Raw genomic sequence first — 25,764 nt, forward strand, 5'->3', positions numbered from 1 at the left:
AGATAACGAAAAAAATATTATCAATACATATTAATATTTGCGTCAGATAAAGTGCATATTCACCGGCTCTTATGCGAGTGAGTTAAGCCTAGTTGATTTGGATGCGAAATGTTATTCTGCTATGGCCCCATGTCACGAACGAGCGACCATCTGTGTGCACGCATAATGGTGCACAGTTCACACTGCACAAGCGACGCGGAAATCACAAATACAATTCAGTAATACTGGGCTCACCTGACCATGTCTCTCCATCCATCAGGTATCAACGACATGATGGGTTACCTGCTCTACGACGGTGACCGCTGCCTCCAGGAGAGCAAGAGGAACGAGCTGTGCAACGCCGTCGGCAAGATCATGCTGTTCTTCTCCAAGAAACACTTTCACAAGAACACCGACTTCGGCGTGCAGCTGCTGGATGATTTGTTCAGCGCCCTGAACGAGGTGCCTGCGGGTGGCTTGAGACCGGACATGTACGACTGTGTATGGCGGGCTTATAGCACCCTGAAGGCTAAGCACGGCTACTCGGCGCAGGTAGCGCGACGCCAGCAGACACCCGCGCCCGCCGGCCCCACTCCTAGTCCTGCGCCCGGCGCCCATCAGCCGCCTCCCTACGGGTCCGGCATGGCGCAGCAGGTGCCGTACCAGGGTCAGATGGCGCAGCAGCAGCACTACTCGCAGCAGTACCCTCAGCAGGAGATGCAGTTCCAGCAGCAGCAGCAGCAACAGCAGCAACAACAGCAGCAGCAGCAGCAGCAGCAGCAGCAGCAGCAGCAGCAGAACATGCAGCAGCCGGCTTACGCGGCCCCAGATGGGATGGGCGGCTACGAGAACCACAGTACTCTGATGGATCAGTTGCGGATGAGAGTGGAATCCGACCCGAACTGGTTGTCATCTGTCCTCCCCCAGCAGCCAATTCTGCAGCAACAGCAGCAGCAGCAGCAGCAACAACAACAACAACATCACGCACAGCACCAGCAACAGCAATACATCCACCATCCGCAACAGCAGCAGCAGCAACAGCTTCCCCGGCATCATCGGCAGGATCAGTCTCAGTACAACCAGCAACAGCAGTACGTCCAACAGCAGCAGCAGCAGCAGCAGCAGCAGCAGCAGCAGCATCATCATCGTCTCCGCCCCCCGCAGCAGCTATCGCCGCACCAGCCGCTCGGACAGCTGGCGAATATGGTCAGACGCTCCTCCCAGCAGACGCCGCCTTTGCAGCAGCAACAGCAGCAGCCTCAGCGGTCGCCGGCCGCGGCATCCGTCCCCCAGACCTCCCCGGCACAGCGACCGCCCTCGTCCGGGCCAGCACCGCCCCGGGTGACACCCATCCAGCAGAATAACCCCACACTCTCCTCGCTGATCGACGACGTGACAGTGGTGACCCCGCCCGGTGACCTGACAGCGCCGGGCGTCACCCCCGCCCCCTCCCCGGCGGCTGCAGCCCCTCCCCAGCCGTCGCCGCGAGCGCCTGCTGCGTCTCCAGGACTGCAGCGGTCGCCTGCGCCGTCAGAGCCGCGGCTGACTACTGGTGTGGACCCAGCGCCGGGGGTGAGGGCGGGTCACCGCTCGCCTCCACGGCCGACGCCCGAGTTCTCGCTGCAGCAGCATCTGAAGGTGCCGCTCGGAAGGAAACGGACACTCCCAGAAGAGGAACAACACGAACAGGTAGGGAGGATTGGAGGGAAGGTATTCCCACCCGACTTGGTTTTCTTAGCTGACGTGCAGCTTCGGTCGTATTTCTGATAAATTTAGTATCCATATTGTCACGCATTTAGCACAGAGGCAATTATCATGTGTTAAGAATCAATAACTCTAGTAAATATTTTTTCATTAGGGGTATTCGCCCCCACGTGGTCCAAAGTAAGAGCGGTGCTCCAGATGATCGTTGTGACGAAGTGTCTTTGTTTATTTACAGAACCCGCCGATGGCGGAAGGACAACAACCAGCGACAGCACACCAGTCGTCTGAGGCACCGTCCAAGTCCCGGCGGGCCTCTGGTGACCTCAGCCACTCCTCTCGCGGCCCCCAATCGTCCGACACCGCCGCTCCAGAGGTCATCGACTGCGACGAGCCGGCATCGGAGACGGCAGACGACAGCGGGCTCTCCTCACTGGTGATCACGGAGACCTTCTCCCTGGATACTGGTGACGGACTGGTGGTGGATGATGCACCCGTAAACGGCGGCAGTTCACACCAGAAGCAGCTGGATAGAACGCTGGATGCCTTTCACCGTCGGCGTCAGTTCAACCGGAGGCTTTCAGTCACTCGAGCTACTGGACTCTCCTCGGAGACGAATGATGAGAATTCTGCCGGGCAAGCAACAGCGCCATCTGCAAACTCTGATACATCCGAGACTGAGGGAAATCGACACACGACCAATGTTCAGTCCAACAATCCAGCTACGTCAAAATCAGCTCGTCCGGTGATATCCAAAGAGATGGACGGGCCAGCCAAGAATGAAGAGTACCGACCTGCCCCGTCCAGGCCCGCGCCCCCGATGGTTGTCATCCACGGAGGACCTGCGAGTGCGTCGGCGACCAGCCCGCTCCATCCACGGTCTCTCCACTCGCCGATCGAGTCGCAGAGCGAGGTCGGCGGTAGGACTCGGGATAAACACGGCGAGAAGCGCAGGATAGATTCGGGAAACGGCGAGTCTGAGAGGAAGAGGTATCGTAGTGGCGAGAGGCTCGGAGACAGAGAGCAGGCGGGCGGCGAGACCCACCGGCGGCAGCAGCATCAGCCGAGACAGCCAGCGGCGGCGGGCCGGGAGCCGAGGCCGGCGCCGTCTCAGAAGGAGAATCAGAGGGTGCCCAAAGTGGGCCTCAGTGAGTGGGAGAAGACCCCGTCGGCTGGGAAACTGCTACCAAGTCCGCCCGACCGCACTGCACCACCCGCCACAGATCCCCCGGTCGGCCGAGGGTCTCAGCGTGGCCGTGGCCGCGGTCGAGGTCGGGGTCGGGGCCGGGGTCGCGGTGGCGGTCGGGATGGATCCAGCCTCCCAGTGGACCTGATGCCACAGCGGCCGACGGACACCCCGCCGAACCGGTTCATGTTGAACCGACCGTCGGGCGGTCAGCCGGCCGGCGGTGTTCCCGCTCCTCGCCGCCCCCAGCAGCCCGAGTCGGCTGCGCCCCGGCCTCCCGTGGCGACCCGGGTCCGCCCAGCCAACCCCACCTGGAACCACCATACGAGCGCCGGTAAACCGCGCGGTCGGGGCCGCGGCCAGGCCCGCAGCGAGGCCGTGGAACCCGACTATATCGCCTGGACGGCGTCACCAGAGCCGGAGCCGGCGGCGGACGAGGCGGCCGAACCGCCGCCGGTGAGTGTCGCCGGCTCGCCGATTACGTCACCGATGGCGTCACCGAGCCGCCCGTCGATGGCGTCACCGACGCACCAAACGATTACGTCACCGACAGGTGGAGAGGAGCCGATCGCTGAGGAGAGTGAGGCCGGTAGCGAAGATCATGAGCCGGTACCAGCCAAACCAGGTGAGTGTATGTATGTGTTTTAGAAGCTTCTAAGCTGTTTGGTAGCTTTTGCGATCATCATAGACATGGGAGGTATCTTTTGTGCGATAGGTGATTAGAGCTAATCCATTAGTGGATCTAAAAACACATATTTTGACACATGTTCCTATTTCGAAGCATTAACGCTTATCTGTTTTCTATCTGCAAAAAAAGTAAATCTGCTTATTTTGCCAGTAAATGGTCTGACTTCTGTATCATCACGTCACGATCGACACTGACCAAGCGCACGTCTCGTTTTCTTTGCAGACTCTCCCGCTCTCACCACTGAACAGCTGATCCTGCGCAACTGCGCGCCCAAGGAGCACTCGAGCCGCGCTAGCTCCACCGAGGAGCGCTCCTCGACCGAGTACGACCTCATCGATATCGTGCTCTGCGTCGAGGAACCCGAGGAGGACCCGCGCGCCTCGCTCGTGCGCTCGGCTACCTCCAGCCCGCTCTTCAGCGATGCCACTGACACCCTCGCGTCAGTCGCAGCCGGCAAGGATGGACAGGGTATGGAGGGTGGTCAGGGCACAGGAGAGGTCCCGGAGGTCACTACTGCTACTGCGGCTAAACCGACCTGTGATGCGGCGAAATCAGCCTGTGATACAGCGAAATCGGTGCCTTCTGCGGCGAAGCCAACGTCATGTGATGCGGCGAAGCCAGCGCCTGCAGCGTCCACCGCGAGAGAAGCATCCTGTGATACGGCGGTGAGGTCGACTGGTGATGCGGCAAAACCGGCCGGCGATACGGCGAACTCATCTGGTGATGCGGCAAAATCAGCGCCGTCTGAGGCAAAGTCAACGTCTTCTACAACGAAGCCGGCGTCACCGGCGAAAGCTGCGACAAAGCCAGCACCTGCTGTGGAAAAACCGTCCTGCGATGCGGCTCAGTCAGCCGATGACAGGACAAAATCGGCGACTGCTGCGGCTAAATCAACGCCACCTGCAACGAAACCAGCTTCACAGGTGAAAGCTGCGACAAAGCCAGCTCCCACTTTGGAAAAAACCGGCATGTGGTCCGGCGAAACCAGCTGATGATGCCTCAGAATCGGCGCCCTCTGCGACGAAGCCTGCTTCACCGGTGACTGCTGCGACAAAGCCAGCTCCCACTGTGGAAAAACCGTCCGGTGATGCGGCGAAACCAGCTGGTGATACCTCAGAATCGGCAACGTCTGCGGAAAGGTCAACGCCTTCTACGACGAAACCGGCTTCACCGGTGAAAACTACGACAAAGCCAGTGTCTGCTCCCGAAAAACCGGACTCTGATGCTGGAAAACCATCCCACGATGCAGCAAAGTCGCAAGATGCTGCGTCAAAACCACCGCCTGCTGCGACGAAACCAGTCTGTGAAACGATTAAATCGACTACTCCTGCACAACCGGCTTCTCCTCCGACGAAGCAAGTGCCTGCCGAGGCAGCGGCTGGCAATGCGCCTGCTGTACCGGCCCCAATGGTCTCCGAGGAAGGCGAGCCAGAAAAGGTCAGAAGTTCGCCTCAAAAGCAGGACACGATTCGGTTTACCCCCGAAAAGGCAGCAGGGAGCACCCCGGCTCATCAAGCGGTGAAGACCACTACTGCTACACAACAAGTTGCAGTCGCCGCCACGGCGGTAGAACAAAGCAAGCAGATTGATAAGGAGACAAGTGTTACCAGTGGTACCAAAGAAACCGGCAGATCTTCCCCGGTAGTCGAGAAGGCAAAGGCCACTCAGAAGACTACGGACCAAGCTACTACGGGTACTAAGAGAGCGGGTGAGGACATATCGCCCGCTGCAAAGAAGACGGATACAGGGAAAGTCGCAGCTGTTTCTAAGGACACTGAAACAGTAAAGAAGACACCCACTGTCACCCAGAGTGCTGATACTGAGAGGGCTTCCGCAGCTGGCAAGGTAGCTGATACAGAGAAAGCCTCAACTGCCCATAAAAAGGCGGAGACAGAGAAGGCCAAGGATGGTGAAAAGAAAGCACGGTCTGAGAAGACCGCTAGCAGCTCTGGGGATGTAGCGAAAGAGAAGGAGAAGTCCTCGACGGTTTCCAAGGGAGTAGAAACAAAGTCGACCCCGACAACTTCAAACAAAGTTCAAGCTGAGAAGGCATCTGCGGTCACCAAGAAGTCAGACTCTGAAAAGGCCGTGACTGCTCCGAAGAGTGCTGAGACGAAGAAGACCTCCACGGCACCAGAGGCCGTATGCAGGGAGAAGACCAGCTCTAGTGGGAAGCCTGCTTCTGAGAAGTCCGAGGGTACACATTCACATCATAGGAAGTCAGAAAAGAGTCCCACTCATGCTAGGAAGCACGAGTCTGAGAAAACCAAATCCACCGAGAAGCAGGTAGACAAAGAGTCATCAGTCCGGAAGGATTCAGGCAAACATCAGAACGTCATGAAATCTAGCAAGGACCAAGGGGAAAGCCATAAACCTTCTGAGGCTAAGGATAAGGAAAGAAAACATTCGGGAAGTTCGAGAAAACAGGACCATGTAACAGAAAGTGCCAAGGAGGTAGACCACTCAAAGACGGTCTCCAAGGAAACTGGAGTGACGAACAACGCTCCAAAACGCGCCGACCAATCAAAACAGTCCTCGGCGACTCCCGCGACCAAACCTGCGTGTCCCACTCGACCGCCGCCGCCAGCCACACCACCTTCTGCAGCGGCCAATGGACGGGACACCACTTCCTCTCCCAATAAACCTAGCGCCGCATCGGAGCCGCCATCGAAGTCGTCACTGCCGACACCTCCTCCGGCTCAGACACCTCCTCCTGCGCAGACTCCGCCACCTCCGCCGACGACCCCACAGCCTGCGGACGGAGTGTCTGGCTCTCCAAAGCGCGCTAGCGGCCATCTTGCCGTGGAGTTTTGCGTGCTCTGCTGGTCGGACAGCGGGCAGCTGGTGACCTGTGGTCCGTGCGGCCGGGCCTTCCATCGTGCCTGCTACATCGGAAAGCTGCCAGGCGATCTGAGGTGAGCGACACGCCGACGGTGACTGTGTCAGACCAAGGCAAAGAAAATGTTGTTAATTGTTTCAACAAACACGGATCTTTATTAATCGGTGATCTAGCTTTCCTCACAAACAACGAGGCTTTACCATTCTACTGCTGTTATTTTTTAAAGCGGTCTGAGACCTAACTGTGTGAACCACAGATGTCCGGGGACATAATCACAAGCTATTTTTGCCACATTTCATAAATTTTCCCACCTTCAGGTGTGCCAAATCTCTAAAGATGCCTGCTCGTGACGTGCAACTTCCCAAAAATAAAAACCCTTGCACCGTGCACACTCGACATCGCCTTCTCTCACCACCACGTGTGCCTCCACCCGCAGCGACCAGTGGCAGTGCTCGCTGTGCGTCCCTGCGCCGGTCCTGCCGTCGCCTCTCGCCGCCGGCTCCAGCTCCGGGCTGGGGGATCAGGAGGCGGCCGTGGCACGGCGTCTCCTCGCCGAGCTTTTCACGGCATTCTACCCATCCATCCACTTCCAGTGTCTGGAGAGTATGGCGGTGAGTCGTGGTTTGACGGTTGGTTCGTGGCTGTCACGGCCATGGGCGGGATATAAGCTACTTGTTACTTGCTTGTATGGTTGATAAGATATCATTGTTTTGTGTATTGATTCAGTTCACCACTACAACTACGTATGAGCGGCTACCAGTATGTTGATGAACATTTTATTTTGATTTTGTTTCCATCTAATGCTAGACCAATATTAACTGATGGCAAAAATTGTTTCTTTATGCTACTAATTGGTGTTTATGTCTCACGATCCTAACTATCTTACCCCGGTATTTTCAGTTGAAAAAGAGTCAACGGAGTTACACACGTGCGTGGCTAAAGATCATCTCGACCGAAGTGAAGCCTCTGATTGAAAAGGGCCTCACCAGGCAGAATGCCTACCATGCCGGCGTCCTTCATGTCTGCCAGCGGTACAAGGTATGAAGGGCTCAGGAGGACCTGTCGGGAGCGTATGAAAACCGTTAAAGCTGATGCAGTTGATACTATTGACATTGTCATCATAGGCACGCGAAAATGTAATACCTGAGGTCAGTTTGTCAAAATTCATGACGACTTTTCACGATTGAGAAGGAAATGGATGACAAACATCAGTGTGTTGGCCATTTTCGTCGTGTCTTTGCACCTGTCACTGGGATTTGACGCTTCCCTCGTCGTTTCAGAGGATGCCACAGTTCCGTGGCATCGCGCGTCCGCCAGCCCTCGACAAAATCAGGGAGCGCCTGCTCTCGAATGGGTTCAGCAGCTTCCCAGAGTTTATCTCCGCGCTAAGGAAGCTGATCGCCCAAAACCCGAGCTTACAGGTCAGTAGCCACCTTTTAAGGTGTTAACGTGTCGGGTTGTGGTAGGCTTTTGATGTCAATACATACACACATACGTTATACTTGTTAACATTTGAAAAGGCCAATATTCAGGAAAAGGTTTGAAATCATCTCGTAACTAATACCCCTGTTGGGACATTGTTTTGTGGGTGGGCCGTCAACAGAAGCATGAGAAAGACTCGTAACGACGCCTATTTTGCGGCGTAATAACACGCCAAGCAAATCAATAGTCGAAACGTATTTTACATCGTTCAGAAGCTTTGTTTTGTTCACCTGCCCCACTCGGGTTCATGTCGCTGCGTATCTATCTAAAGACTGACGTTTTCTTGCTATCCCACTCTCAGAAAGAGCCGCCTGTGCACAAGCATTTGAGGCGACTGGAGAATGTATTTGAAGACAATCTTCAGAAGCTGATCCCAGACTGGCGTGCCGTCCTGGACAAACAGACAGTGGCCTGAACAGCTTTGGGGGCGACGTGGAGCTGATATGCCATCGGTGCTGTCCTCTGCAGTGCAGCGGCTTCACAAAATACTTAGTTTCCTCGTCTCGGTGGCTTCAGTAACAGCGACCGATACTTGGTAGCAGCTTCCAGGAATATCTCTTACTTTTCAACCGGAGCTTCCGTCGTCTTGCCAAGTGAACGAAACTTCACACTAACTGTCGTAAGGAACAACCTTGGCTGTTCCGAACTGATGAGAAACTGACGCCTCTGAAATCGGTGATCTGATCAGGATCTGAACGGACATGAACAAGGTACGAAGATGAGGAACTCGAAGCCACAAACGCGCACAAAACCCACCGAGCAGCCGGGTCCAGCCGTGCTGGCTGTACTGCAGGTGCTACTCCCGGTGGAAGTGTCGTCCACCGCTGTTCCGCCGCGAACTGCGAGTTATATTGTGTTGAAAATAACAGACGTGATAGTCAGGAGCGCCAAGTCGTGGCTTGATCCGAGCGCCGTTCCGACCCACCCCGTTGCAGCAGCAGTGTCTATAGGTCTCACGAACAGCTCTTCTGAAAGGTGACGGAACTGGCGTCCAGAGTAGCTGAGCTGAATGGAACATTGAGCACCCCACTGCTGCTGGCGGCGGGTCGGACGGCCTCGGCAGCCGACTGATGAAAATGTGCACAAAGCCAGGAACAATGTGAGGGTATTTCTGTTGTTATAATGCTCAGCGCTGGTGCTGTGATTGGGCCGCTGCTGGCTGCCGTTTTGTACCGTGCTTTTGCTACTGATGTTCGTGCTGAAGTGTCAGTGTTGCGGAGAAATGTCAATCGCGTACTGTAGTGTATTTATTTCATGTGCCATGATGTCGGAAGACGCGCTGGGTGGTTACCTAGTCGGCAATAAGCTCTTGCCGTGTAGGCTGCGGTCGTAGTGACTTACCCAGCCTTGTCGAGATATTACCGCTATGTTGAGGTGCTCAAGGGCGTGCAAAGACCACTCCCCACTGGCTGCAGACAGAGACGGGTCCGCTGTTGGCAGCGATTGCTGCACGTGCCACCAATTTCTCACAAATACCTCATTGCCGGCACATCAGCAGACGTGTCGGTCCAAATTCCGAGCGAACGCTCAGCCTTGCACGGTAAACGATGTTGGTTTACTAGTCAGCCGTTCAGTGGTGCCGTGACGCCCACTCGAGGATCATGCGCCAGTGCCAGGAAGTCGGTTCTTGCACAGCCGCTGTGATATTAGCCAAGGACATGATTTGCGTTGTAGTTGTCGTTTTTTACTTGTGATTGTGTGTTGATCGTGAAGTGGCATTTTGTGTGTGCTCTGCGATTGTCGCTCGATGGAAAGGCCCCGGTGCACAAAAGTTGGGCCGATTGTGCTGGTGATCGCTGACAATGCCGAAATCTCGAGAGAACCTTTTTTCATGACGAGGGCCATTCAGTTGATGCATTTTGCATCTCTGAAATACATTGGTGCCCCGATTTCGTGTGTGTTATCTGCCAATGCGAGCAGTGTGATGGCTAGCCAATCGGCCCAAACCAGAGCGGCTTGATGGGTGTACGATAGGGCTTCATCGTGAGGGAGACAATCGCCGTTTGGGGTTGCCTGGGACCCTGTAAACGGGCGCCATGGCCTTGAGGCCATAACCCGTGTGCCTAATCCACAAGGATAGGCAAAGCTGCACCGGGATGGTCACCTACGGTGTCTTGACCGCATAGGATGCCTTTGCTAAAGTACAGGCTCTAATTCCCTTTGCCTCGGCTGCTTCGTCCGGGAATAACCATGCGTGCCCTGCATGTTCTGATAGCATGGCATGGGTCGCCGGGATGGTTGAATCCCTCGGGATGGGAGGATATGCCACATCCCGGTGGGCCCAACTCCCTGAACGATTCACTGATCGCAGGGATGTCGAGGGAAGCCGACGGGACAAACTCAGTTTGGGTCGCTACTCGCTGAGGTTTTGGATCGTCCGTTCTGGGTGGGTCTCCACTGACGAGCCAAAAATGTGGATCGCATCGCATCGCCCATCGCAAGTTCCACGATTGTGGATTAGGCTCAGGCTGACAGTACAGCTTGTAGCTGAAAAGGACCGGGTGTTCAATAATGACATACTCTGACACCCAATCCCAGTCGCTCGGAGAGCATTTCTTGCGACTGTGGGACCACCCCATATTCGTGGGGGGTTGAAACGGTTGTACACGTTTCAAAAACTTGGTAAATCACTGATTTACCATGTCAGAGTGCTCCATCTAGAGTGGTGGTGGTAACATCACCTCACACTAAATGGAGGACATTGAGCGCCGGCCATTTGGCCCGCTCGAAGTGACCTCGGTACGTTTCGGGGGAGTCGGCCGCTGCCAGCGCGCCTCTGCGGTGGGACGGCCTTGGCCCGACCCCCGAGCGGCCCTGGCACGACCCTGGGAGGCTCAAATCCGCCCCCGGGTGGCCCAGCTACTCATACACCAAACTTCGCTGCCAGCGACGTTTGCGTATGGTAGCGTAGCGAGGCCGTACGGTAGACGGTGTTCCTGATGTTACGCATCAGGAAGCAGTGGTGAAAGTTAATGACTTATGGTTGGCCTGTTACTAACATCTGTTCATTGTGACGGGATGGTTGGGTTTGTAGGCCAAGGTACCGTATGCTTGTTGGTTGCATGCTCTCACTCGCAGACTTCTCTATATATATATTGAGAAGTCTGTGTCTCACTGCTACTAACGCTAGCTGTAACTAACGTTAGCTACTAAAGACCTTCCCTAACTAAGTGGGAAGGTCTTCTATTCTCGCCGTTCCTCGATTCTTTTAGGTTAGTTTCCGATGTTCATCGTTTAGGGGTATGTATAAGGGCATATGGAACAATGGGACCATGTAGGTAGTAGCAGTCGCCTTCAACCAAGTAGCGGAGAAAGGACATGTTACAGGGTAGGCTAAGCTTTTATAACGGGGTAACGAGGTGGTGGTTAGAGATAAGCACAGATCTGTGGGTAGTGGTTACACCTGAACCTTTTTCAGAAGGTTGCATATCGGTGGTTTGCGGTAGCGGCAGAAACCGGCAGATGGCCAAGCTAACGGGGTTGGGGAAAGGAGGACGGTCTGATAGAAGGATAAGGTAATCGGGTTAGCATCCGTACTAGCATGCAAGCGGTGCTGCCTCGATCACCAGAGCTGTGCACAATGCACAATGCAGCGCACGTTCTGTGCCTGTGCAAGTGCGGTTACAGAACTTCAGCAGTGTTTCGTAACACGGCCTATGTTCGGGGTCGGCTTCACGCCAGTGTACCAGATTTACGCAGTGCCTTCGTCCGGCCCGGGGGTGTCGAAGTCTAGTAGGAAAATCTGGCAAATTCCCTGCGTGACGTCACGTCGGGGATGACCGACGGCACCTTGCACTGAAAGATACGGCAGAACGGCTATTTTTGAAAAATGATTAAAAATACTTTTGTGCTGTTATGACGCATAAAACGCTTATCAGCATGTTCCTCATCATGTGATAAAGGCATATCCGTGGTCGAAAATAGCTGAGCCCCTCCCAATTTCTAACCACCGACCTCATAAGCAAAGGATGTAAGCGTAATCCTTAAGGGCGACTTTCCTATACATATCCGTACATATGCGTCCTTATGGAAATCGGTAGTGTGGCGATTGGCGACGCGCGCGACATCTGTGTGGCGACCAAATGGCGACTGTGGCGACACCTGGTGGCTGCTTTTCTGCTGTATGTAGGCATTGGGGTTTTGCCAGATGTGGTTCCTACTGCTACACCACTATGTTGACCCAATACTAGAAAAGTTATTTTGCTAGTAAAAGGCAAGCAAATTGAAAGTTGATTTATAAAATTGCTTATAAATGATTACGAGATAATAATAAAGAAATTTTGATTGAATAATTATTTAAATAATCAACCGTGAAACTATATTCTGGTAGGTTTAGTAGAAATAAGTCCGTGCAACCTTGTATTTAGGGCCTTGCGTCCGGCCAGTGCGTGCAGTGCCTTCGCTCGGGAACCGCGTTCCGGGCTGATGACCGGTGATAACCCGTCTAAATAAAACTCCAACTCAGTGGTGCAGGAAACGCGTTCCAAATACAAGCCAAGGCTATAGAACTCCAGGTAAGGACACCAGCCGTTTGACCTTGAACGCCGCCGGCCGGCCGATGACGTCATTGGAGGCAAGCCGGCTCGGCGGACGCATCGGGCAAGCGTATAACGGAGGAGCGTTGGGACGTTGCGGGAGCCGGGGAGAGATTTTAAAGCGTTTTTTTTATGCATACCACCATTGTTATGTTGATTGATCTAGACTGCATTCTTATAAAGCTCGACGCATCTTAGGCCTGGATGGTGCGTACATTCGTAGAACGGTCCGACGTCCGTGGTCGAAGCTGTCTACTCTATATGTACCAAAAGACGCCAAGACCGGTGCAATAACGGCGACCCGATCCCGTCTCTGGCGATTCTAGGACTCGTTAAGACCCAGGCCGAGTCTGACCCGTCTATTTTAGGGAAACGGGGTGGGTGAATTGACAACCGAATACCGATGGTTAGAGTGGATCCCGTCGTCGAGCGATGGTTGATTGACAGACAACACATGTAGTGGGTGGGCGGATAAGCATCAGGGATAATGCCTGAACGTAGGCAAGCATAATTGGTCTGCCATATTGTTTAGGAATGTAAAATCGTAACGGAGGTCCTTGAGGATATGATCTTTACATTACGAGGATTCGCAACCAGTGAAATTACTACTGTTAAACCCTCGGTCCCGGGCAACTCCGGGGAGCTGTAGTATCCGGCGGCCACCTCGTCGACTCGCAGGTCCTGTGGGCTTCCGTGATACTTCAGTGCTTCACACATAGAGGCACAGGTAGAGCAGTAGGATGTGGGATGTGGTGTCTGTACGCCTCTTCATTGTAGGCACGACGTATACAGCGCCCGGTCCCGCCGAAGCTCGATAATCGACCGTGACATATTCTTAACTGGCGGATCCAGGAAGCGGTCTTGAACACATCGGGGGGGGGGGGGCATACCTTAAAAAAGTTTCTGTGAATTAAAAAAAACATCGGATTTCGATTCCTTGCGCACTACTGTGCAGTTCGATCAATAAAATTTTCCTCAGAAAAGTTGTGAAGTTTTCGTTTTGTTCTCGAAAAACGAATTCGGACGCTGCCCCGGATGTGGGCCTGTGGGGGATAACATTTGCCCCAAACGCCTTCCTTTGGATCCGCCAGCGGGCTGCCCCACCCTGAGCTTAACTAAAAAGTAAAAACGTCTTAAAATCCCACCAGAGAGCCCGATGGTAAGGTCAATTCAAATCCGATAAATCATCTGTCTGTCCGCCTAAATTACTACGCACCGTACGGCGCCCGGCCCCGTCGGAGCTCTGTTAACCGACCGTGATATTTTTGGTTTTCCCCCATCCCAAGCTCCATTAGAAACGTTCTCTCTCCCCATCAAATTGCTCATGATGTCATTTCAAATTCAATACCTAGGTACCGGCTACCTCATCTCTGTCTGCCCGCCCATTCATTGCACACCTTACGGCGCCCGGCCCCGCCGGAAGGATCCTAGCGCGCTGAGTGGTTGCCTCCAGCCGCGTCATCGCGAGGCCCCGCGAGGCCCGTAAATGAATACATTGCGTGAATAGCCGTGTCGCCCCCCTGATACAAGCTAAGGACACGGAGCTCTCTAGTTTGGAGGGAAGTGCATGCCGAGGGGTGGCAGCGCGCACGCTCAAGAAATCAGGGCGAGTGCTACATGACCATAAGCTTTTCGACATATCGCATCCGAACGATGCAGACGAGTAGAATGTGTGCCCTTGGCCGTACATTTCTCGTTAACGATTTACTCATTTGCGGGTGACATGATCGGACGATATGTAACTGGCCCAGGTGTAACATATCAAAATGCGAAGGATGAGGACATCACTTTTCCATGGCGAGCACCATAGGCATACAACTGTACGCCAGTGGCATCATTCCACAAGGCACAATCCACATACAGCCTGGCGAGTTCTGTGGCCTTCCAATGTCGTCAAAAATGCCTAGACGGAATGCAATTGGAGCGTATTATACGAAGCACCGATACATGCACAGACGCACGCATATTCGATAAAGTTGCACGCCACTCGCCAGCGATAAAAAACTTGTCCGTTTGTCGTATAGACATTTATTAGTTAACATTACACGAGTTAAAATCCAGAAGCGTACCGTACATGCAAAGCATAATATACTATGCATATTGTGCCTTTAGTGATCACTGGCTGGTTTCTTATTAAATAGTGTAGTGAGCAGTCTATATTATGCATGTCATCGCCCGTCTTATCAGACCGATGTACAGGTCTCGCGGGTTTTAGCGGTAGGTTTTGCACCTAGAAAATTTAGTGTACTTCAGGCTATATCTTCGTCGTCTTAAGCTTTTAAGTGCTGAAGATGCGATCGACTTGTTGGGTAACAAGCCGGCCATGATCGTGTAAAATGGCTTCATCGTAGATCGATTAGTTTCTGAGATATAACCGGAAATGTAAAAGTGCAAAACCTACCGCTTAATCTCGCGAGACCTGTACATTCCACATGTGTAGGAAACTAGCAGCAAGCATGCCTTCCACCCTGAGACGATTTGATTGCAAAAACACAAGATTTCGTAGCTTGGCGACCGATTAGCATTCACCTGTAGGCATATTCCGAAAACACGTCTTTTGTGTGCTCGGCGCTCGCACGCAAATGCCTTTCATCGTAGTATAGTATAGTAAGCATGAAACTGCAATTGATTGCCAGTCGCGGTCTTTCCCAGAGTTAACTTCGCAAGCACGCCAGTCGCCAACAGACAAACTTTCGTTACGGAAAAAAACGACAATCCCACATTCACGCTCGCCTCGAGAGCAATTATATGGCAAGGGAAATCAAACCACCCCACACATAGGTACTGAGAAGAACCGCAAATGACATCCATGCACCATGAAACGTTAAATACGCTGTTAAAATTAGGTCACCTATTCTAATAATATCACTTACCACCGAATTGCACGTAAGTACGACTTAAAATAAAGACCGCTACAAAGTACAAGATAAATAAATGACGGCACTGAGTCCGCAAGGTTGAAATCCACATTCAGTAGAGCCTAGTGCTATGATGGCCAAGATCGCAACTACGAAAAGTCGTTATCGTCGATGCAATGATCGAGCGCAAGCATGATAACGGAGTCTCCAAAGCAAAATTACTGTAATCGTCTTATGATATAAGAATTAAGATCACCTTACAGTAATAAAATAAAACGGAAAACATTGCAAGAGATGGCTGCTTTTAACACTAGTACCATGAAGCCGATAAAATATAATAAATATCTAACTTAAAAGTAGGAACAAGATAAAGATAAAACAGACCTACGTAATGCACATTGAACACTGAACAGTCAAAAATACAGCCAGTGAAAATGCTCGGGAGATATAGCTTAAACTAAACACAAGACGTCAGGAAGAAGAACATCTTCATCACTTCGTAGTACAGCGAGCTGAAAGCTTCCCTTATCGACGCAATAGCTCCATTAGCGACACGGAAGACCAAGCAAATCACTTTGCGCCACAGAACGCACAGTGAACAACGGCTACCACGTTCTTCGTGCACACACTTAACATAACATTCTGGTTTGACATTATATCCGCTCCACCTCCCACCTCTCTCCGGGCGCTCAGTCCGGTCTGGAGGCCAGGTAGTCCAGCCGGGGCACGCAGGCGCGCGCGCGGCGCACCACTGCACCCCAGAGCGTGTCGTGCTCCCCTTCCCGCAGCATGGATCCCCAGACGGTGGAGTGTCGCAGCGAGGTCGGCTGGCCGCTAGCACAGCGCACGCCGTGCTCCGCCTCTAGCTCTTCACACACAGCCAGCGCGTGACTGCGCGTATACATCCGAGTCGGGTGTACGTCGTACGCCAGGTTGTCGCCGATGTACACGCACATCGGGTGTTCGGTGGCGGTTTCACGCTGTAGGAACGAGTACAAGTCGGCCCAGCTGCCCTGTGAGTACACACGGCCCGGGCGGAGCGCTTCGGCCGGTACCACGGCACCCTCACGATCGTATGAGTCGACCGACAGAAACGGTGCACGACCTGTGAAGAACCGAGGCTTGCATGCGTATGTGACGACCACGTCGAAGAACTGGAACCAGTCGGCGCCGAGCGCCAGCTCGGCCATGTGCCGGGCGTAGTCGACGTGCGACGAGGTGACGAGGAACAGCAGTTTGCCGTCTCGCCGCAGCTGCCGCAGCAGTTCCAGCACGGCCGGACTGCATGGGTGCGCGATGGCCGTCGTGTCCGCCCGCAGGCGGCTGAAGAAGCCGTCCTGATCCTGTGCGAACTTCTCCCGGTCGTACATGTGGCGCAGTCCGGACTGAGCGGCGGCACAGACGGTGGCGTAGTCCGCGCCCGGCAGTCGGCCGGCATCCACAGCATCTACCAGTGAGGCTGCCGCCAGCACCGCCGGCGCGTCGAAAAAGTCCCGGAAGGTGCGCAGCCGGCCGCACGGCGGATCAGTCACCGAGAGCGCCAGGTCTCGCGCAGCCGACGGGGCGCTGTGGGTGCCGTACGCATCGATCACCTCCTCCCGAGTCAGAGGCCGCGAGCCGTGTGTGGCGCGCAGAACAGCACCGTCATGACGCAGCTTCAGCAGGTTACCGCGCGGCGCGTCCAGGACGATACCCCGCGCGCACAGCCCCGAGCCGTCATCCATGTCGAGAAACACGTCTCCGGGGAACTCGAATCGTTCGATGAGATGTGGCACCAGACACTGCGAGTAGGCCATCTCCATGAGGGGCCGCACGCGGTACTGACATAGCGTATTATCCAGGTCGAAGCCAACACACTGGTATGGAGAGAAGTCAAAGTGCGTATCGCTGACGGCTTGTGAGGAGGGCCTGCTTCCCGGAGAGTGAAACACGGTTCCATCGGGCGTGTACTGCCACCGCGACTGTCCGCCGTAGCCGCTGCCGTTGCCACTCAGCCAGTGATAGGCGCTGGTGTGCGCCGGCCGACGGAGGGACTGCACCAGCGGAGAGAGACTGTGTCTGAGTCCCCGCAGGGCTCCAGAGAGACTGCAGATCATCACTGAAATGTTGCCAGCCTGCCAGGGCAGGGGAGGATATTAGCATGATGGCATGATGCCAGCCAATGACATATTATATCCACAGCTTCATCTAGTTTTATTATGAGACACTATTGATCATGTAGCTAAAATTTTCGTATTGGGGCAATGATAGTAAGAAACTGATTCCATGACAATTGAACCAGTAACAATTGAACCAGTAAACAACTGAACCAGAGACAACTGAACCAGTGACAACTGAACCAGTGACAACTGAATCAGTGGACAACTGAGCCAGTGACATCTGAACCAGTGGACAGCTGAACCAGTGACAACTGAACTACTGGACAGCTGAACCAGTGGACAACTGAACCAGTATGACATCTGAACCAGTGGACAACTGAACCAGTACTTAACTTGGCCCTTGCCCACATTGGTTAGCAAGAAAAGCTCACATTAAATCTAAATCATAATCAAACCTAACCTAACCTAATGCAACTGAACCTAGCCTAACACAACCTAAAACTAACCTTAATCTAACATAAACCTCAGTCCTCACCTAAACCTATGCTTAAGTATAACCTAATGTTCAGTGGCTATCACAAGTTCATATGTTTACTGGTTCAGCTGTCACTGGCTTGGTTGTTACTGGTTTAGTTGTCACTGGTTCATTTGCCCACTGGTTCAGTTGTTACTGTTTCAGTCTTCTGTGGTTTAGTTGTCACTGACTCAGTAGTCAGTCACCACTGATTCAGTTGTCTGTAATTCAGTTTTATTGGTTCAATTTTCACTGGTTTAGTGACTGTTCACCACCTCAAATATATAGAAGGCATCCATATAATCAGAGAATGAAAATGGCACAGAATTCTGAGGGAAGTCCAGGACCCAGCCCCCAGGTCTTCTGAAAAGGGTTCTAGTCGACACAGCATCAACACTCCACTCAGTTGACATGCCAGCTGCAAGCAACATGGGTGCTTGAGTAGGTATCTAACAGGCAGCTCAGCTCAAATTAGTTCAGCAATATAATAAACTGGACAGGAAACTACGAACAGGGCAGGCCGGTATTTCACAACACTGCACTGCAGCGCACAGCTGTATTAATACGGCTTTTGAGACAACTTCAGCATGAAGTTTCAGCTTTGCAAATGTCCGAGTTTGTTGATGCTTCCATGGAAACCCAGTAAAACGCTACACACAGCGCACAGCAGCAGTGCCGTGAAACTTGCGTTAAACACCGCCCACTGCCCAAGTGCCCACTGCCCAGGGCAGAAACTTACGCAAAAAGTGATGTTATAAAGCAGTTTTCAAAACACAGCTCCAACTGTAGGGATACAATCATTTGCAAGCAGACAAAAAATGAAATGGTCTACCACAATTCAAAGGTTCTTATACTTGCACATTGAAATAAAGGTACACTAGGTATGGTGACGCAAGCCCACGGTCCCTATTGCGTTCATTGGCATATAACATCCATCCCATGGGAACTTCGACAATCACCACATCACGGTATATTGATATAGAGAACCGATGCACCACATCATTGATGTAAACATTACATTATTATGATTATGTAACTAACAACCTTCCTCGCTGTTAGAGTATAATTTGACCGTACTCACTCCAATGTATTTTCTGTCTGTTCGACAGCACGGACAGCAGATTTCTGAAACTCCCAGGAAATTTCAAATGACGTCATATAGTTCTTCCAAGCAAATTTTGAGTTATTTTTTAATTTTTAATTGACTGTAAGTTTGATTTGCTCTCTTCAATTCAGATTCAGTATCTAAAAAATAATGGGTTTTAAAGAAAATCAATTGTTCCTAGAGTTTCTTTATAACCATTTTGAACATAAAAGGCTGCAGAAATCTTATTGAACACAAATCAATATTACAAGAGGTTTATAATTATTGCCTTTTTATATTATTGTTGAATATAAGCAAAAGTGACTTTTATTTATACTTCTTCTGCCAAAATAGTTTTTTGAAGCTGCATAACAGGAATAAATGAATGGATGTCAAATTTAATCGCAAATGAAAGCGGATGAAAACTTTTCTTTCATGGCACTTTTCATTCCCATAACGGCGCAACAGTGACAAGCACCGGTGCGCAATAGACGATAGTGGCGCTATTATTATTGGGTGCGGATTTGATTCCAGGACAAATCTTCGTATGGCATTTCTTCGTCGCGCAATTCTTCGTCCGCATTTCTTCGTCCGCAAATCTTCGTCGGCGCATTTATTCGTGTCGCATAACTTCGTCTCGCATTTCTTCGTAAGCGCAAATATTCGTAGCGCATTTTTTCGTATCCGCATTACTTCGTACGCGCATTTCTTCGTCAGGCATTTTTTCGTCCACGCATTTCTTCGTCTACGCAAATCTTCGTCCGCATTTCTTCGTCCACGCAAATCTTCGTCTGCGCATATCTTCGTCCGCAAATCTTCGTCCCCGCAAATCTTCGTCCGCAAATCTTCGTCCGCATTTTTTCGTCCACGCATTTCTTCGTCTACGCAAATCTTCGTCCGCATTTCTTCGTCCACGCAAATCTTCGTCCCGGCAAATCTTCGTCCGCAAATCTTCGTCCGCAAAACTTCGTCCGCAAAACTTCGTCCGCAAATCTTCGTCCGCAAATCTTCGTCCGCATTTTTCGTCCACGCATTTCTTCGTCCACGCAAATCTTTGTCCGCAAATCTTTGTCTGCGCATATTTTCGTCCGCAAACCTTTGTCTCCGCTATCTTCGTCTCCGCAAACATTCGTCCACAAATGTGGTTCAATAAAACCATGAAGAAATATCAGACCATCAAGTGATTGACGAATTTAATGCATGGAATGGATGATCGAAACTTTTGAAGTCAGGTAGATGAGGTCTGTCAGATGAAGCTATTGTATTTGGGAGCCGAGAATTGAAACATTCCATATCATTTGTGTCCCGGACATTCTTTTTTCGCGGTCGATGAATGACAATATTATCTCTTTTACCCTCGCCGGCATAGGCGGCGGAACGGGGAGGGCACCGGGGCACCGTTCCCCTCTTTAATTTTGGCCTTTTAAAGGGACCCTCCCACCTTAACATTAGATTTGAGTTGAGATAGCCAAAATGGGGTCCCTGGCTCACAATTACCGGTTTCGGCACTCACAACATCGAGCAATGTCTTAAATCCGAAATATTGAATTTCAAAATTGCAGCATTTTGATTCAGAGGGGCTAATGCTTAGGAATACCCCTCTGAATGTGTGACGTCAGCGCAAATATCTAACGATTTTTAAATGTTTGACTAAAACGTTTTGTAGCACGCGGTGGTATATGATATTTGCGCGCAACATCTGCCGCAAACGCCGCACTTCTAAAATAAAGTCGCTAGAAACAGCGGAGATCCCAAAAAAGTAAACAAAAGTAAAAGTCTAATATCTTGAAAACCGGTGAATATTTTTCGGTGAAATTTGGTAGCTATTCGTTTTCGCTCTTTCTGAACCGAGCGACATCACTTTCATGCCAATTCATAAACTTTTTTGAAGGTGGGAGGGTCCCTTTAACAGTAGCCCTATGGGCGTTGCATGGAAAGAATGGGACTAAAAGTCGACAGTGCCGTGCCCCCCCCCCTAATTGAAGGTGTTCCGCCGCTTCTGCTCGCCGGACCTATTTGTTTTCTACATACACGCCGGCCGAGGGGGGGGCGGGTACGACCCCCCCCCATCACCGTTTCGCCACTGGTGGAGCTAGCGCGTCGCGGGAAAAAACGAGCGTGTGCGCCGTTACGAGACGCAGAGATTAATACCCGATTTTAAGGCCTTCTAGGTCAGGGGTCGGCTTACGGCCCGCGGGCCGGATCCGGCCAGGTGGGTGACGGTTGGATCCGGCCCGCGACCAGCTGACGTCCGGCCCGCGGCTGGTATCAGCGACTTACATCGTGTTCCGGCCCGCGGTTCCTTCAGAAATCGACTCCGATATAAAAGTGACTTAAATGTGCTTTGGCACAATAGTTCTTCCTTCGCACACTTCATGAGTTTATAAACACCATTTGCGGGTGTTTTTGTCGAATTCTACTTCTAGACAAAACTTCCGCGGGCCGGACGTCAGATGGTCGCGGGCCGGATCCAACCGTCACCCTCCTGGCCGGATCCGGCCCGCGGGCTGTAAGCCGACCCCTGACCTAGAAGGCCTTAAAATCGGGTATTAACCTCTGCGTCTCGTAACGGCGCACACGCTCGTTTTTTCCGCGACGCGCTAGCTCCACCAGTGGCGAAACGGCGATGGGGGGGGGGGGGGTCGTACCCGCCCCCCCTCGGCCGGTGTGTATGTAGAAAACAAATAGGTCCGGCGAGCAGTAGCGGCGGAACACCTTCAATTAGGGGGGGGGGGCACGGCACTGCCGACTTTTAGTCCCATTCTTTCCATGCAACGCCCATAGGGCTACTGTTAAAATGCCAAAATCAAAGAGGGGAACGGTGCCCCGGTGCCCTCCCCGTTTCGCCGCCTATGCCGGCGAGGGTACAAGAGATTATATTGTCATTCATCGACCGCGAAAAAAGAATGTCCGGGACACAAATGATATGGAATGTTTCAATTCTCGGCTCTCAAATACAATAGCTTTACCTGACAGACCTCATCTACCTGACTTCAAAAGTTTCGATCATCCATTCCATGCATTAAATTCGTCAATCACTTGATGGTCTGATATTTCTTCATGGTTTTATTGAACAACATTCGTGGACGAATGTTTGCGGAGACGAAGATAGCGGAGACAAAGGTTTGCGGACGAAAATATGCGCAGACAAAGATTTGCGGACAAAGATTTGCGTGGACGAAGAAATGCGTGGACGAAAAATGCGGACGAAGATTTGCGGACGAAGATTTGCGGACGAAGTTTTGCGGACGAAGTTTTGCGGACGAAGATTTGCGGACGAAGATTTGCCGGGACGAAGATTTGCGTGGACGAAGAAATGCGGACGAAGATTTGCGTAGACGAAGAAATGCGTGGACGAAAAAATGCGGACGAAGATTTGCGGACGAAGATTTGCGGGGACGAAGATTTGCGGACGAAGATATGCGCAGACGAAGATTTGCGTGGACGAAGAAATGCGGACGAAGATTTGCGTAGACGAAGAAATGCGTGGACGAAAAAATGCTTGACGAAGAAATGCGCGTACGAAGAAATGCGGATACGAAAAAATGCGCTACGAATATTTGCGCTTACGAAGAAATGCGAGACGAAGTTATGCGACACGAATAAATGCGCCGACGAAGATTTGCGGACGAAGAAATGCGGACGAGGAATTGCGCGACGAAGAATTGCCATACGAAGATTTGTCCGGTTACGTGCGGATTTATATAGCCTTGGTGCGGATTGCGTTGTTTTGATTGAGTGTGAGAATTGGGGGCTGGTTTATTGCCGATTTGGCTGTGTTGGGGTTTCATCGAAAAATCTGGGTGAGTATTGATCTAATTTTTATAATGTTGATGACATTGGTAACTGACTTCGATGCATACAATAGGTAGGTACCTAGACGAAATCGATCATGATCAATTGCAATAGGAAAGTGATTTGAAAATAGAGAAACCCCAGGTCCCAGGCAGTGGTGCACATCATTTTTTTTTTCAGCTTTGAAAGTTGGAAATTAAATGATTTCAATTTTCAACCCTAGTTAAATTAGGTACTAGACTAACCTGTGGCCCAGACTGGAAAAAAATTCATGTTATGCCAAATATGTCTGTCATAGTAGTGGGATTGCGCCGAAAATTTCAGCGCATGTCCTGCGTAATTTTGCATGCGCTTAATTCAGCGCATGGCGGCAGCTGAATTTTTTGGTGCAGGGCGGCCGCATATTTTTTTTTTTGGTGAACGATGGCCACCGAACTTACCCTGCATCCGATGTCTCCTGGATGGCAAAAATTCTATGCCGTCCAGTCAATCATGTTCCACAACTGCAGCCGAGCCCCCGCCGACCTTGGACGGGATTGGCCGAACGATGTAGAATCTTCGTCGTCCGAGACATCGAACGCGGGGTTAGTGGGCACGCTGGTCACTCTAGCAGCAGATTCGCCCTGCGGGCGGCTCTGGAGAGGTTTCGGGGCGAGACGTCCCCGCCCCGGTCGTCGCGTGCTCAAACTGACGACCTGCCCTGAGTACTCAGCGGAGGAGCGGCCACCTAAACGAAGCCACAGTGTATATGGCGAGGCCTCAACCCTCGGAGTGGAGATAGGTATGGAAGACCTTGTTGAACATCGCCGAGCGTCGTTAAGTTGGTAATAGTGCAGTGGGTCCCTACTCCCTGCCCACTGCGGTATGGAGGGGAATGAGAGCGCGGACGACCTGGCGAAACAAGCGGCCGCCCCGCCCTCAACCGCCCGCTCGCTGATCAGGGCGGTTCATTGTGCGGCCTCGCATCGATGGCGCGACAGCTGGTCTGAGTCACTATTCAAGCTGCTCCTCGGGAGCACGCCGCCGCTCCCTATCCCCGGAGAGGTGCACCGGCAGATGGGGGCGGGCCACTGAAGCCGGTAGGTCCAGTACGTGCACCGAATCGGCTGTCTCCACTCCGCGGCGTGCCAGCAGTGCCTAGACAAGCGGTGCTTCGCGGCGCTCTGCGCCGTGTGCCGAGAAGAGGCTGATGTGCCGGAGCGAGCACGTGCTGCTCCGTTGCCCGGCCCTCGCTGGCTCCCGCCAGCATCGAACACACCGCTCCAGCGATTTTTGTGACCCCGGAACTTTCCGGCCAATTGCTCTACGGCACGACGCTGGTGCGCTAAGCTTGTTTATCGAGCCTTGAGGTATTGGGTTTCCGTGGAAATAAAAAAAACTTATTCAGGCGCTCAAACATGGGAGAGCGTCCAAGGCCCGGGACGCTCTGTCCTGGTTGATATAGCCTTGATCGGTAGATATGCACATGTGCTTTATTGGCTTTATATAAAAGTGACTAAGTTTGGCACAAATCGGCACCCAATTTTCGGCGCAAATCATGCAAAAATTTCAGCGCAAAATCGCTTGCGCCGAATTTCGGCGCAAGAGGGTCTCACGGGCGTCCGGCGTAGTGTATAGATGTTTTCCAGTCTGGCCCGTGGCCTGAGGGCTGTTCACGGGCCGTGTGTGTGGTCGGACCGCACCCAGCCTCCAAGCTCTGCCCACTGCGTCGGGCGTCCCTACATGAGCTACATCAGCCTTCCATCACCGCACACAGCGACTGCTGTGGCAGGTCGGGACTGGCCACAGTGGACCGTCCATCGCACGCAGCCGTGACGCCAGAACCGCCTACCTATCCCCTACCCCCCACGCCTGCTGCACACACCGCACACACCGCACTCAGCAGTTTGCACTGTGCCCGTGAAAACCCCTCTGGGCACCACTTTTCGCAGGCCAGGCATATTTTGGCATATTAGCACAATGATAGCAGTAGTAATGTTGCTGCATGGGATGACATAAATGGCCTTGGTGTCTGAAATTTAGGGGCCTTACTAACAACTGGATAAAATCAGCTGGCTGGCCAGATGGCGACGTACAGTCCACAGCAGAAGTAATGTGGGGTTTCAGTCATGGGTATGTTCTGCTTCTGAAGCTTAGGAACGATTAGCCAGACTACAATGAAACTTTGAATGTAGCTTATATGTATCGTCACCCTTGCAGCTGCAACTTTAGCTATTGACATCTTCTTTTCGATCACTCCGCATTTAACCCGCGCCCTGATGGGGGGGGGGCCATTTTGGCCCCCCCCTGTGGTTTTTCTTAAATAGCGAGAAAACGGCGGCGCGCAGCGCCGCCAAATTTTGGGTACCTTACCGGGCATCAATTTGACACCTTCACACAAAATTTCAAGTCACAGGTCACCTCAGGTCAGGAGTTATTGAGGTCAAACTGAGGTCATGTTCGAGTAAAAATGAGCAAAAAACATGACATCTTGAAACGCTCACCAATTCTACAGTTAACAAGCAATTTTAAAGTTCTTTATGTGGTTGTGTAGACAAAAGACGGGGCTACAAAACTGCTATCTCGGATTTTCAAAATTTTGGGATTTTGATTAAAAAAAATCAAAAAAATTGATTTTTTTAGAAAAACTCAAAAATTTTCCAAAAAATTTTCGAATTTCGAAAAAACCGGAATATATGTGATAGTCCCTGCGCTCTTCGATATACATACCAAATTTTAGCTCGATACCTCTTTTTTTGGCCAAGTTATAGCGAAAAAACTGTTAAAAATTGATGACGTCAAATTTTTGAACTCAATTTTTAGCAATTCTAGACCTCGTAGCGCAAAACGGAGACCACCATTGAACTCCCCGTGACGAGCTGCATCGAATCGATACCCATTTTATGCAAAAATATCAACTTTGAAATTTGACCTAATTTGACCTGACCTTGACCTGACCTTGACCTGACCTTGACCAAAACGTGACCTAAGCTGGCCCTAAAGTCTGTCTGACCCACATAATCGC

At 51.9% G+C, this 25,764-nt stretch overlaps 3 protein-coding genes across 8 annotated transcripts in view; 2 read left to right on the plus strand and 1 right to left on the minus strand.

Moving 5' to 3' along the window:
* Positions 1-9,764, plus strand: part of LOC122391953 (histone-lysine N-methyltransferase 2D-like) — a 44,905-nt gene extending 35,141 nt beyond the window's left edge. For both annotated transcript variants that reach the window (XM_043386324.1, XM_043386323.1), the window contains exons 9-15: positions 260-1,668; positions 1,919-3,491; positions 3,777-6,469; positions 6,830-7,004; positions 7,294-7,431; positions 7,674-7,814; positions 8,177-9,764. In XM_043386324.1, the coding sequence (XP_043242259.1) occupies positions 260-1,668; positions 1,919-3,491; positions 3,777-4,546 (3,752 nt within the window). In that variant the 3' untranslated portion in view covers positions 4,547-6,469; positions 6,830-7,004; positions 7,294-7,431; positions 7,674-7,814; positions 8,177-9,764. The remainder of the gene's footprint in view (positions 1-259; positions 1,669-1,918; positions 3,492-3,776; positions 6,470-6,829; positions 7,005-7,293; positions 7,432-7,673; positions 7,815-8,176) is intronic.
* Positions 9,765-12,234: 2,470 nt separating this feature from the next.
* The window catches only part of LOC122391956 (mitochondrial carrier homolog 2-like), a 37,423-nt gene continuing 23,893 nt past the window's right edge, over positions 12,235-25,764 (plus strand). For 2 of the 4 annotated variants that reach the window (XM_043386333.1, XM_043386336.1), the window contains exon 1: positions 12,235-12,389. The gene's annotated coding sequence lies outside the window, so the exon portion shown is untranslated. Of the gene's footprint in view, positions 12,390-19,463; positions 19,482-22,678; positions 22,769-25,764 lie in introns of those variants that run through there. The other 2 variants (XM_043386337.1, XM_043386329.1) reach the window with 2 other exon arrangements.
* On the minus strand, positions 14,416-19,120 carry LOC122391954 (5'-nucleotidase domain-containing protein 1-like). Of its 2 annotated transcripts, none has more exons than XM_043386326.1 (2): positions 18,963-19,120; positions 14,416-17,382 (listed from the first exon to the last, which is right to left on the minus strand). In XM_043386326.1, exon 2 carries the CDS (start codon positions 17,362-17,364, stop codon positions 15,958-15,960), a length of 1,407 nt encoding a protein of 468 aa, XP_043242261.1. In that variant the 5' UTR covers positions 17,365-17,382; positions 18,963-19,120; the 3' UTR covers positions 14,416-15,957. The 2 variants fall into 2 exon arrangements, with proteins under 2 accessions (XP_043242261.1, XP_043242260.1); XM_043386325.1 differs by lacking the exon at positions 18,963-19,120 and adding an exon at positions 18,621-18,962.

This window comes from Amphibalanus amphitrite, unplaced genomic scaffold (genome assembly GCF_019059575.1).
Source record: "Amphibalanus amphitrite isolate SeventyFive unplaced genomic scaffold, NRLGWU_Aamphi_draft 000463F_arrow, whole genome shotgun sequence".
Classification (NCBI taxonomy): domain Eukaryota; kingdom Metazoa; phylum Arthropoda; class Thecostraca; order Balanomorpha; family Balanidae; genus Amphibalanus; species Amphibalanus amphitrite.